General features: G+C 39.4%; 1 protein-coding gene across 6 annotated transcripts; it reads right to left on the minus strand.

The window, feature by feature from the left end:
* Positions 1 to 3858: 3858 nt before the first annotated feature.
* On the minus strand, positions 3859 to 11362 carry dnajc21 (DnaJ heat shock protein family (Hsp40) member C21). Of its 6 annotated transcripts, none has more exons than XM_029445498.1 (12): positions 10945 to 11362; positions 10267 to 10360; positions 10008 to 10131; positions 9207 to 9338; positions 8689 to 8993; positions 8434 to 8600; positions 7956 to 8040; positions 6245 to 6445; positions 6097 to 6145; positions 5890 to 6017; positions 5119 to 5209; positions 3859 to 4879 (listed from the first exon to the last, which is right to left on the minus strand). In XM_029445498.1, the coding sequence occupies exons 1-12, from the start codon at positions 11039 to 11041 to the stop codon at positions 4718 to 4720; spliced, it is 1635 nt and encodes a 544-aa protein (XP_029301358.1). In that variant the 5' UTR covers positions 11042 to 11362; the 3' UTR covers positions 3859 to 4717. The 6 variants fall into 6 exon arrangements, with proteins under 6 accessions (XP_029301358.1, XP_029301361.1, XP_029301360.1 ...); XM_029445501.1 differs by having other exon boundaries at positions 3860 to 4879; positions 5119 to 5206; positions 5890 to 6014; XM_029445500.1 differs by having other exon boundaries at positions 3860 to 4879; positions 5890 to 6014.
* Between the last annotated feature and the right edge of the window lie 926 nt (positions 11363 to 12288).

Raw genomic sequence — 12288 nt, forward strand, 5'->3', positions numbered from 1 at the left:
AAATTACTCCTGAGGAGCGTGATGGCGCCAACGGGGACCAATGAGAAGAAGGTCAACGCCTACTCCATGTATTAGATGCAATGTTTTGCAACTCTTTGTTGACACTGATCGCGGACCTGTCAGACAGCAACCTGAGTGTATTTTAGAGACTCAGTCTGTGGAAATGGGGATGTGATTAGCTAGCTAACAGCTAGCTAGCGCTACTTACCTCCTAAAAGGGGTATCCTGTATCGATGTCAGGGTGAGATTGAGGCCTTAGTGTTACCACAGACACTCAGAGCTAGGAGCGGCGCTAGTACAAAGCACCAAGCACCAGGGCGGTCAGACACCACACACCAGGGCAGGCCAAATGAGTCTTGGCGACCGCAATTGCCCGATCGCCGGCGGCCAATAAAACCCCAGGGGGCCTAATAAGCATATATACATGTGTATATATATGTATACATGTGTATATATATATATGTATATATATATATATATATATATATGTGTGTATATATATATATATATATATATATATATATATATATGTATATGTATATATATATGTGTATATATATATATGTATATATATATATATATATATATATATATATATGTATACATGTATATATATATATATATATATATATATATATATATATATATATATATATATATATGTATGTATCACTGTATTATAATTATTGAGGCATTAATTTATTATTGTTGCAGGTGGTAAAGGTGGAGCCACTTTTATTTACTTTATATACAGCTGGATAGCCTCACCTATAATAATACATAATTATTAGTTGTTTATAACTTATATTAATCTAAATCTGTAAACAGTAATTAATGTCAAATAAATCTAATGAAGTAAAAAGTACAACATTAAAAAACCATCAGGTTTTATAAAAGATCAAATGTTGAGCTCATTTACTGATGCCGACCTAAACACGCATATTATATTACAATTGTCTTTCCTTTGTCAAAAATACAAAAGTTCCCCTAATGATGGCACTAAATACAATATTACAATTGCACTCTCGCAGTGTGGTCATCATACCTGTCAACATTGGAATTTCAAAATAAGGGACATTTTCTGGCAGACTCCGCCCATACCAAGCTGTCCAGCTTGATACCCCTTGGACATTTTAAACTTATTTAAAAAAATCTGGAGAAATCAGCTGTCGGTGTTTGTTCTTGTCATTGAAAATGCACTTTGCTTTTTCAATGACAATTGTTTTTATGATGTTTTATTTGACTGTTGCCTCTGTGTTTAGTGTCTTGTAAGTCTGTAACTTGTATGGTACTGTTACAATCTGATCAGGTCTCTCTTGAGAATGAGACCCTGTGTCTCAATGAGACTTTTTTACCTGTATAAATAAAGGCTAAAAAATCATTAAAAAAATCATCGGTCTGTGACTTTCAGTAGTCACTGGATCGGTTCGCAACCGAGTGTGAAACGGTTGGGATGAGGATCAGCACCTCAAAATCTGAGGCCATGGCTTTCAGCAGGAAACTGGTGTATTGCAGTCACTTTACCGCACCGTTGTGATGAAAAGAGAGCTGAGCCAGAAGGCAAAGCTCTCGATCTACCGGTCGATCTTCATTCCTACCCTCATCTATGATCATGAAGGCTGGGTCATGACCGAAAGAACGAGATCACGGGTACAAATGGCCAAAATGGGTTTTCTCAGACGGGTGGCTGGCGTGGGGTGATAAGTCCAGCCATCCGTGAGAGACTCGGAGTAGAGCCGCTGCTCCTTTACGTTGAAAGGAGCCAGTTGATGGTGGTTCGGTCATCTAGTAAGGATGCCACCTGGGCGCCTCCCTAGGGAGGTGTTCCAGGCACGTCCAGCTGGGAGAAGACCCCGGGGAAGACCCAGGACTCGGTGGAGAGATTATATCTCCTCACTGGCCTGGGAACGCCTCGGCATCCCCCAGTTGGAGCTGGCGGATGTGGCCCGGAGAAGGGAAGTTTGGGGTTCCTTACTGGAGCTGCTGCCCCAGCGACCCGACCCCGGATAAGCGGTAGACAATGGATGGATGGATGGATGGAAGCTGAAAAGGGCTGCGGTTTTAAAAAGCTGTTTTTCTACCAAAATTATCTTTTCTCTGGGTTCTGGGTCCAAAGCAGGTCAACTCCATAGTACCTGTCTTTGCAGTGCCCAAATTGTTTCATAGGTTATTGTCTGTGAAAACTATAGTGATGACCTAACCTGAAGTCTGTTTACTCGCTTCTGAAAAACTAAACTTTAAGTTTATTCCTTGCTTATTGAGCTAAAAGTAGCTTTTGCACAAAAGACGGTCACATTGACCAAATACAAGAGTACTGACTAATGTTGTTCCCAAACAAACGCTCCATGAGACATTTAAATGTGCTGGTTGAGGATGCAAACATTAACCTAAAGATGTACAACTAAACTACCTGACCAAGAGTCCAAAGTCATCTTTCCAGTCATCTGTCTGTAGTCGATTGAATTAGCACGTCTGGGACCTGAGTTAATTATTACATCTGTGTTTGCTGCAACCCCCATGTTGTAGAAAAAAGGAAAACTGACCTGGAAGCTCTTCATGGCTTCCTGTCTTTAGAATGGGTATAAATACGGAGGCTGGGACAGTTGCTTCTGAGAGCAGCACAGCAGACCTTACAAACCTGTATTTGTGTGAGTTTTTAATCATCCTTTGTATGAAATAAAACTTGGCTTCTTCTTATAAGAATATTGATCAAGCTTTAAGAAGATCAGATCTGTCATGTGTTTCATCATCAAAAATAGAAATGTAAAGCGCAGACACATAGTTACTGCGGACTGCAGAGAGTGGTATGATGCATATGGACTGTAAAAGGTAGAAATGCACAAATAAATTAGTAGAAGAAGAAAAAGACTGCAAGCTGATTTGAACAATGAAGGTTTTGAAACATAATAGTCTAATCACAAATACTTTCTAAATGTTTTATGGGGTAATTTGACATGCTTTTAAGTGCCTCCTGTAGCTGCACAAAAGGGAAAATGTTACAGTGTAAAGGTTGATGGAATGAACAATTACTCAAGTGAAAATATATGTCTAGACCCAAGGAGTAGCTACTGTCAGGGCTAGTGGGTGAACTAATGTTGCTGACAAGCTAACGGCTAATATGCTAGCCAGCCAGGAACGTACTAGCATCAATCAGTCACAATTATGGGGACAATAGCTCTCAATGTTAGCTAACGAGACAATAGGTACACTCAGTTTATTCAAAAGATGTATTTGTAACGATGCACCATCATTTGTACCAAGTTTAGCTCAATGTAAGAGTTTTGAAATTCGCAGCAAAACGTTGCCGTTTTTAAAGGTGATGTGATCTGGCCCTAAGAGAACACTTTAACCTGCTGGTGGTGCTACAAGAAAAGTCTGGGGATAAACTAAATATGTAATTAATTCATTAATTAATTAAGATTAATTTACTGGGGACCTTGAAAGTCTATACTAAATTTACTGTCAATCCGTCCAATATTTTTGAGTCATTTTACTCATAACCAAAAATACACAACTCATATCTTATTGAGAAGGTCTGTCTCGAGTACTTAAAAAAGGTCACTGTCTTCTTATACTGTAACTCTTTTCCTGTGTTTTTGCACAGGACCCCCCCCCCCCCCAAGCAGTGGCGGTGCAACATGGTGGACTCTGTGGAAGAGAAACCACTCCCTATATAAATATGAAGGGTTTAGTTTCAAGTGATTATACACTAATGAAAACAGTTATGAATATTATATTCCATTTCTGCGAATAGACCTCCCTAAATACTACACACTGGCCATTTAGTTTTTGTCACCAATAAAAAAAACAGCATATAAAAAAGGTAGTCCAACATACAGTAGTTATCGTTAGACATGGTTAGTAGAGGCAATAATGCAAATCATTCCAGAGTTGTTGTATAAATACCAACATGCAGCACTTTATTTGTATGATGCAGTAATACCACTACAGAGCTCGTCATGACCAACCAAGAGAGATTATTCCCAAAACGGTAAAGGATTTAATAATAACAGGTTTTTCTCTACTGGTTCATCAGTTCAGAGGCGTTCATAAATTACTGGGAAAGGTACTGACAAAGTTTCAATAATTCAATATACAGCAGTCTCAATCACTCACACACACATAACTGTCTCACTGAACAAGATCTTTATGTAATTAAAGAAAAATTCAGCCAACCAGTCCATTAAAAGTCCACTTTCAAAGGCTTCTTTTAGTTTATCTTCCTTCAGAGAGACTTGTCAGAGTTTCCTTTATCCCTGCTGAGTCAATGGCTGCGGTTGAATAGTCCTTTTTGCTTAGGGAGGATCCTAACTGAGTGAAATGACCTGGATGTATCTAAATGGCAGCCATGATAAGAGCTGGTCGAATTCTCTAAATGCTCAGGAAAGCTGCTTTAATGCTTCCTTTCTCATCTCCTTTTGCATAGTGTACACCGGACCATAATGCATTCCCACAATTCCTTGCGGTAGCAACATTTAAAGCACCACGGCAGACCCACTTCAATAACATCTGCTGTTGTATAATTACGTAGTCTAGTGTAAGTGCAGTCGGATTCTCTTAGCACCGTAGTTGTCTTTTCCTAAATTCTCCTTCACATCTTTCCTTGACCTCATGACGTTTTCCATCGAGGTCAAGGTGCGAAACATAGGACATAATTATGTTGACTATTCGACCGCAGCCAACCACTTTCAGCATTATCTGCCCAGATGAATATCTGCTATCTGTTCTTCTTCTTGTCTTTTTTGCTCTTGTTCATTGCACTGGGAGGAGCGTTTGAGGAGAGCGCGATGGAGTGACCGCTGGTCTTCAGATGGTCAAACAACTTGTTTCTTGTGGGGAACTCCGTGTTGCAGATCACACAGTGGAGGTTTATTTCCTTCTGGGAGGTGGAAATGGGGATATGGGATTTAATAATACAAGAATAGATCATTTTCTTACAGTAATAATGGCATTTTTGATAACTCAAAGAGAAGTAAAATGTATGCTGTTAAACTGACAAGTGTGGATGCATGTGTAGGCAGAAGAGATTTGTAATAATACAATTATTAAATGGATAAAATGCTAAAAACAAATCACTGCCATATAATCCTCTTAAACTGTAGAATTAACAGTACAAACCTCAGGACACTCTTCTTCTGCTGTAGTAGACTTGACATTCTTGGGTTTGTCCTTTCCCCCTGCCTTCTTTCCTTTCGTCTTCCCAGAGCTGCTGAGGCAACATTTGGATGACATATATTTTAAACTCTTACAATACAACAAATACAATTCTTTACATTTTGTTTTGTAGAATTACCACCTGATGCTCTGATGCTGCAGTTCACCTCTTCTATACAGAGCAGTTTAGCATCTTTCAACTCATTCCTTTGGTTTTATGAGCCTCTCATCAAACTTGTTTCCAGGGAAAGCACTACAGTATAAACCAACTGTATGCTAGCTGCCCAACAGCAAACACACACATTAGGCTAACTGGTGAACATAGTGGAACATCAAGCAAGCTAAGCACCTGCATATTGTCTAAAAGAGTAATCTTGTTCTGTGCCAACTGGATGTGTAAAAAGGAAACAGTTTGCCAATACATTTGCCATAACAACTTTCTACGGTGATTATATGTCAGCTGCTTGTTTTCAGCTTCTTCTGCTGCCCCAAGTGGCCAAAATAATGAATCAAGCTATTAAGTATAGCAGCTATTAACATTCAGTCCTTCTGCGGCCAACTGGCATCTTTTAGTCCTCTCTGAGCAGAACGGGTAATAAGTCATTTTTGCGTAAATGTTTACCGACCAATAGAATGAAACGGCCAGTCGTTTCAGAGACTTTAGATATTTTAACAAATCTAGACAACCAGACAGAGACTGGTAGCATGAAGGACACCGCACAGATCTTGACTGACCTCTTGACTTCTGTGGGAGGGGTAACGTCCTGCTTCTCAGGCTCTGTAGGGTTCTCTGACTTCTCGGGGACTTCTTCCTCGCTGGCGGTCGGTGTTGGTTTCTCTTCCTCTTCCTCAGGAGCACTCTGCTATGGAGGACAGCAGGATTAAAGAAAGCTTTTAAGAAAGGTTCACATCACCTTCAAGAAAAGAAAATGCATCACTCACCTGTGCTACTTTCTGCTGTTTCTTTTTCCTCTTTTGCTTTTTGGACAGCCTGTGTAGGTGAAAGAAACATGTCCCATAATATATCCAATTCTGATGTGTCAACAAATTCTTACCATCCTGTCAACCAGGTGAAAAGTAGGCTACACACTTTTGCCTTGGCTTGTCTTCCTCCTCCTCCTCCTCCTCTTCTTCTTCTTCCTCCTCCCCCTCGTCTTCCTGTTTATTTTCCTCCGCTCTTCCCTCCTTTCCGTTCACCTTCAAACCAAGCAAATCCTCTTCTTCCTCCAGCTGTTTCCGTAGCAACGCCACCATCTCCCGGTGCTTTTTGGATTTTTCATGGTTTTTCATGCTGTAGAGAAGAAAGGAAAGAAACTATGAAATGAAATGTAAAAGGTATTAATAACACAGATTCAACAGTTGTGAAGTGTATAAACGCCCTTAACAGTCATTTATATTTTTATATTATTATCACCAATTTTCTAAAGCCAAATTAAGAAATGAAAGGTTCCATGTGTAATTAAAAAAAAAACCTATAGTATGTTAACCTGTTTATATTATAATTGTAACGTAACGTTACGTTATAATAGTTTGTATGTTTGCTTGGGTCCGGGGCGGCAGAGATGAGCGAACGACTCTTGTTGTTGTTTCGCACTGTGCGCCAACATAATACTGCTTTCAGGTGAATATCTCAGTACCGGGAGTAACAGCGGGCTGATGGAGCGCTGGGTCTAACCTGTGTAACTGCAGCAACAAAAAGTGTTGACGATCCTGCGGGGAGTCGGCTAAATCAGTGCTATCTGCTGACTGCTAACAGAAGCTCTCTCCGTCTCCCGACTCTCTCGTACACTCTACTTCTGGCGAACTAGCCTCCCGCAGACGGTGAGGACGAGGCGAGAGTACGAGTCCTTTTCTCGTTTCTGCCACTTCGGATTTAATCAGAATAAACTATGAAAACGAGCAGGGATCATGGATGTAATGTTGACAAAGCCCTGAGTCTGCACCAGTCAGGCAGCTACACTTCTCCCTCTGTACTGAGGGCAGACTGGCGCTACATCGACTCACTATCACCTCTAGAACAAGTGGTATTACAAGACTGGATGGAGCGGTGATTGTCAGTTAGACCAGTGGTTTTCAAACTTTCTGTGGCCAAGGCACACCAAAGACCAAGCCAAAATCTCAAGGCACACCTGTGTTCATATCCGGGAAAAATACCCTCTATAACAATGTTTATCAAACTTTTTCAGACTAAGGACCACTTAACCAATAAAAAAACACTCACGGACCACCTAACTCCCCAAATATCCAAAATCACTGAGTTAGACTGCTCATTTCAGTAGATATCTTTGTACAACACATAGACCTCTTCGACATAACGTCAACACTCTTACCTCTTCACATTCTGTTGATAATATTCATTGTTGTAATGTTTTAGGTTAAAATTCTGCCATATCTTACACATTGTACCTTTAAACCCACCGAAATTCAATTATTTTAATATGTTCTATAAGTCTGAAGTGTGCAGTTTCACTAAATAATAATAAGAAATAATAAGAAAAGAAACAAAAGCTCTAAGCAAATCGATTAGTTAGAACCAAAACAATTAGAACATTTCCTGATATATGTAAACAATGACCGGTCAACCACATCAGGCCATACCACCTGTTTTATTAACACTTTGGATAAAAATAAGCTTTGTGTGACTTTCTAATGCCATGCTGGAATCAATAAAAGTTAAGTGAATGCATTTGAGGTTGTCACGCTGATTTAATTTCGCTAAACACATTCACAGCTTAGCAAAGTGAATCAGCATGTAGGTCCAGAGGATAGCAGGTAGGTGGAGGGAGTGGGAGGTTACTCACGCTTTATCTGATTTGAAGGATTTGTCACAGGCCGGGCAGTACAGATCATCATAATAATCAGTTAGTTCGTCTCCATCAGGCTGCTCTGCATCAGTGAATAAATGATTTTTTATTTAAAAACATTATTATAAAAAAGGCACCACACACACACACAGAAGTAAATGTAACCTTATTAATAATCTACGATGAATAAACACTGAGCCTAATGTGATATTGTCAAAATCTCTTTTCAATTCAGGGAAACAAAAGACAAAAAGTGGCAGTTCAAAAAAGTGTTAGCAATTACGCTAGATTTATACTTTACACAGGAGGTTAACAGGAGTCATGACGTAGGTTTCAATCTATAGTTTAGTCTTTGATTTCCTCCGCTGACAACACAGACGTATATATCATACAAGATCAGGCTGTAACGGGTCTGTAGGAGCTCATGCATGTAGCTGCTGTAAGTGTGACTAAATGCAATGGACTTTTCACTGACCTCCTCCTTCTTCACTGTTCTTCTCCCGTGAGTCCCTATCCAGCTCTTCTTCCTCACTTTCTGATACATCTCCAAACTCCTTTCCGTACTGAGCCTCTATCTGCTGCAGCTCCTTCTCAAGTTCAGACATGGCCGCCCAGCTCTGCTCCTTGTACTCCTCTGCCAGTCTGGGATGGACATACAGAAGAGTATTTGGAGTGTGAGGAAGAAATAGAGACAAATACATATCTATCTTACTATCCATCCGCTACTTACTTGGCCTGGCTAAGCTTTTGCTTCCGCCTCTGCTCCTCCACCTTCTTGATCTTCTCAGCGTTCTGCTCTTCCACCAGCTTCCTGTGGGCCTGCACGCGCCGGTCACGCTTGCGAACAAAAGCCACAAGTTGGCGCACAAGCTCGTTGCGCTCCTTTCGAGACTTGTCTCTGGTCTTCTTGTTCTCCTTCTCCATGGCCCTTTTCTCCCAGCGGTTGGAGGCCTGCCTCGTATCGAACTCCTCCTTCCAGGCAAAGTTTTTACGAGTGCAGAAGCTCTGCCAGTAGCCATAAAACATGTGCACTACCTGTAATATGGAAATAGAGACCGATTAAGTACAGACACTGACAAACAATCTATTAAAAGTAAATCAGTCTTGTTACTCTTTAGTTTTACTCAGAGAAAGCAGAACAGAAAACATACTATTTTATTTATGTAATCGAATTGTATAAAGAAATCCTATATCATCCAACAAAGGAACAACCATGAGGCAAGTGTTTTAAGTGTGGTGCCGGCTTACGGTGTCATAGTCACTATCAGAGTCTCCAAATGGAGGAAACTCCTCCTCGTCGTCCTCAACTTCCACCTTGGCCTGCTCCATCTCCTCCTTAACAATGGACTCAAAGAGATTCCTGTACACTATGTAAAAGCCCTAAGGGAGAGAGAGTGGATACAAACAAGAGGGGATAATAAATGAAAAAATAAATGTGAGATGCACATTGATTTTCTGTCCCCACTCCACAATCCCTAAGAATAAAGCTGCCACCACAAACATAAACTGCAAGTGCCATCTTTAAGGTGGGGGACTCTTTTGGGTCTGTGCATATTTTTTGAAAATTACACCATAGAATTCTAGCTGGGTTTTATCAAATCTTGGGTCTTATCCCTGAGCTGTTTTGGTAGACTGGATATAGTTCTTAAATACAGAAAAGGAGCCTGGAAGTGGGGCATAATTTCCAGCTGGGACGCATTCCTGCAAATTTTTTATCAAGTGATATCCAATCAAAATGTGCGGTATGTGCTGTAAGTTTAAGATTCCATTTGTCGGTAACTCATACTTATTAACATGTATGGCCGAACATTTACGTCCTCAAGACGTAACATAGACAAATATCATATAGTGACATTCGATTTATCCTCCACAAAATGAGACTCATGGGGATGTTTGAAAGAAGTTTCTTTGGCAGATTGAGATCCTGTTTCTATTGGCATTTTCCATGTCTGAGGAAGAGGTCCCAAATGACCTGGATGAAGGTTTGATGTGACCTTTTGTGAGTATGTAAACAACGTGATCCTTGCACACATGACCACGAACACTAACCTTCTCGTCATCTCCGTAGCCAGAGTAGCAAGTGACCGTGAAGTACTGCAGCAGATCAATGCTGTCATCTTCATAATCCCCACTGATTCCTCCTTTCATAAGAGCATCCCTGTGATTGTCATACCTGCCACACAGAAGACGACAGAGGCATCAAACTAAGGCATACATAGCCCACATGGTATGTACGTAAAAGATTTAAGATATTGTGACTCTAAAGATCAGAGCCCTGTGGCACATGTTGAACTAAATCTGTACGCACCAAGCTCTCTCCTGCGGATCACTCAGGACATCATAAGCTGCCTGAATCAGCTTGAAATGCTCCGCCGCATCCTCAGAATTGTCCAAGTTTTTATCTGTAAATTTCAGACAGAAAGCACAGCTGTAGGTAGAGTGAAAACTTAACTGAAAAATATACTGTATTTTAGTACGGTTTGAGTTAACAGCATTAGAGGAGTATACCAGCACAAAGCAGGATCAAGCATAGTATCTTTATATTTTTTCAGAGTAAGAAAGACATAAAACACGTTTTAAAAAGGCACATTAGTAAATAACCACTATGTAAGTAATATGTAATGAACTTGTAAAGTTGTAAAGCATAAATGCCATACCTCCAACACATTTCAGAGGTAGCCACAATATTGTACTTTTACAATAGTATTGTTACACTTAACTAATAGTTTAACAGCAGTTTAAGGTTTTAATGTAAAACAAACTGCGTTTGTGGAATTACATTAGCCAATATAATATCTTTCACCATCATAATATAGTGTAATAAGTCACACTACATGGCACATACAGTAAGTCTTAGCAAAGACTACAATTCACTGCGGATACTTTACCAATACCAACAATACTTCATTAGTATTATAGCTGTGATATAGCTGCTTCTACATCAGATAGTCATCCTAACGTTATTCATGATATTTCCATCACTTACCTGGATGCCATTTCAAAGCTAATTTACGATACGCCTTCTTCAAATCATCGTCTCCTGCATCTCGTTTCACACCCAATATTTCATAATGACACTTCATTGTTAGTTAACTATAAAGACACACTTTACTGTAGAATAAATATTCAGATGTTCACGTTGTCCAAGACGAAGCTAACTTTAGCATGTAGCTATGCTAACTGCGGCATGCTAGCAACCGAGCAGTATCTCTAACTAATCTCTTAAAAATCCAGACTTCTCAGGTGATATCGATAATATTGTAAGGTTTTGGCCTTACATATTAAAATATACAATGTTTTTATCACTGCTTAACCGGTTGTTGAAAACATAATCTGTACTGTATGTTGCCGCTAAATCCCGCGAGAGTTGCTTTTCTTTACTTTAGAATATCAACAGATTTGAACCTACATCGCGCGTGGCTGCCCTCTACAGTTAAAAGTTAAATAACAATCATATTCTTATTCGGCCCTTTTCTCTGAGAAAGAACCAATTAAGTGAATGTTGTTTTATTGTTGCAGTGTGAGGCTAGTGAGGCTTTGAATTCGTTTAGGAAATGTGTTTAGTTTAAATGTATAAATACACAGTTAAATAAATACATGCAATATGAAGAATTTAGAGATCTTATTTTTTTTTTTTGTCTACAAAGATCTCAGTATTTCTAAACTATGGATACGTAGCTCTGGGGCATTATATTACATTACATAGGCCTACATGTTACATTATATGTGATTAGGACAATATATTCATTTGAATGGCTTGTTCATTCCAATATTTCTGAACAAAAAAAATATTTAAAACCGATTTAAATGACTGGATCAGAGTATCTAATGGTGAAAAAAAGATAGGTGTATCATTGGTTAAGATTTATCAAACACATAATTAGTTTTAATTGCCTTCTTGTTCTTAAGGCTTCTAATTGTGTTGCTATATTGATGCAGTTATTGATTAAAACAAAGTTCAACATTTGTTTTGGAGTATTCTCATTTCTTTTTGTGATTGTGACATTTCCCAAAAATTTAATTAACTGTACAAACAAATATGCATCTTTTTCCTTCTCTCCCCCCTTCAAAACATAAAAACATATTTTTTCCTGAAATTGAATTTCCTGAAATTGAATTTGTTTGAAGAGGAAAACTATTTAAAAGTATTACTACGACAAGATGTGTCCCCAACAAACCAAGTGTTCTGCCCATCATTTCTCCACACAGCGAAGCCCAAAAAATCCCGTGTTTTATTTTTGGGATGCGTTTTGTGTGCGTCTGCAGTATCTGCAGTACCACCTCCGCGCCACGAGGGGTCTCCTCCTCTACTCTATCCGCACGTGTGTTG

Source organism: Cottoperca gobio, chromosome 12 (genome assembly GCF_900634415.1).
Source record: "Cottoperca gobio chromosome 12, fCotGob3.1, whole genome shotgun sequence".
In the NCBI taxonomy this organism is placed as follows: Eukaryota; Metazoa; Chordata; class Actinopteri; order Perciformes; family Bovichtidae; genus Cottoperca; species Cottoperca gobio.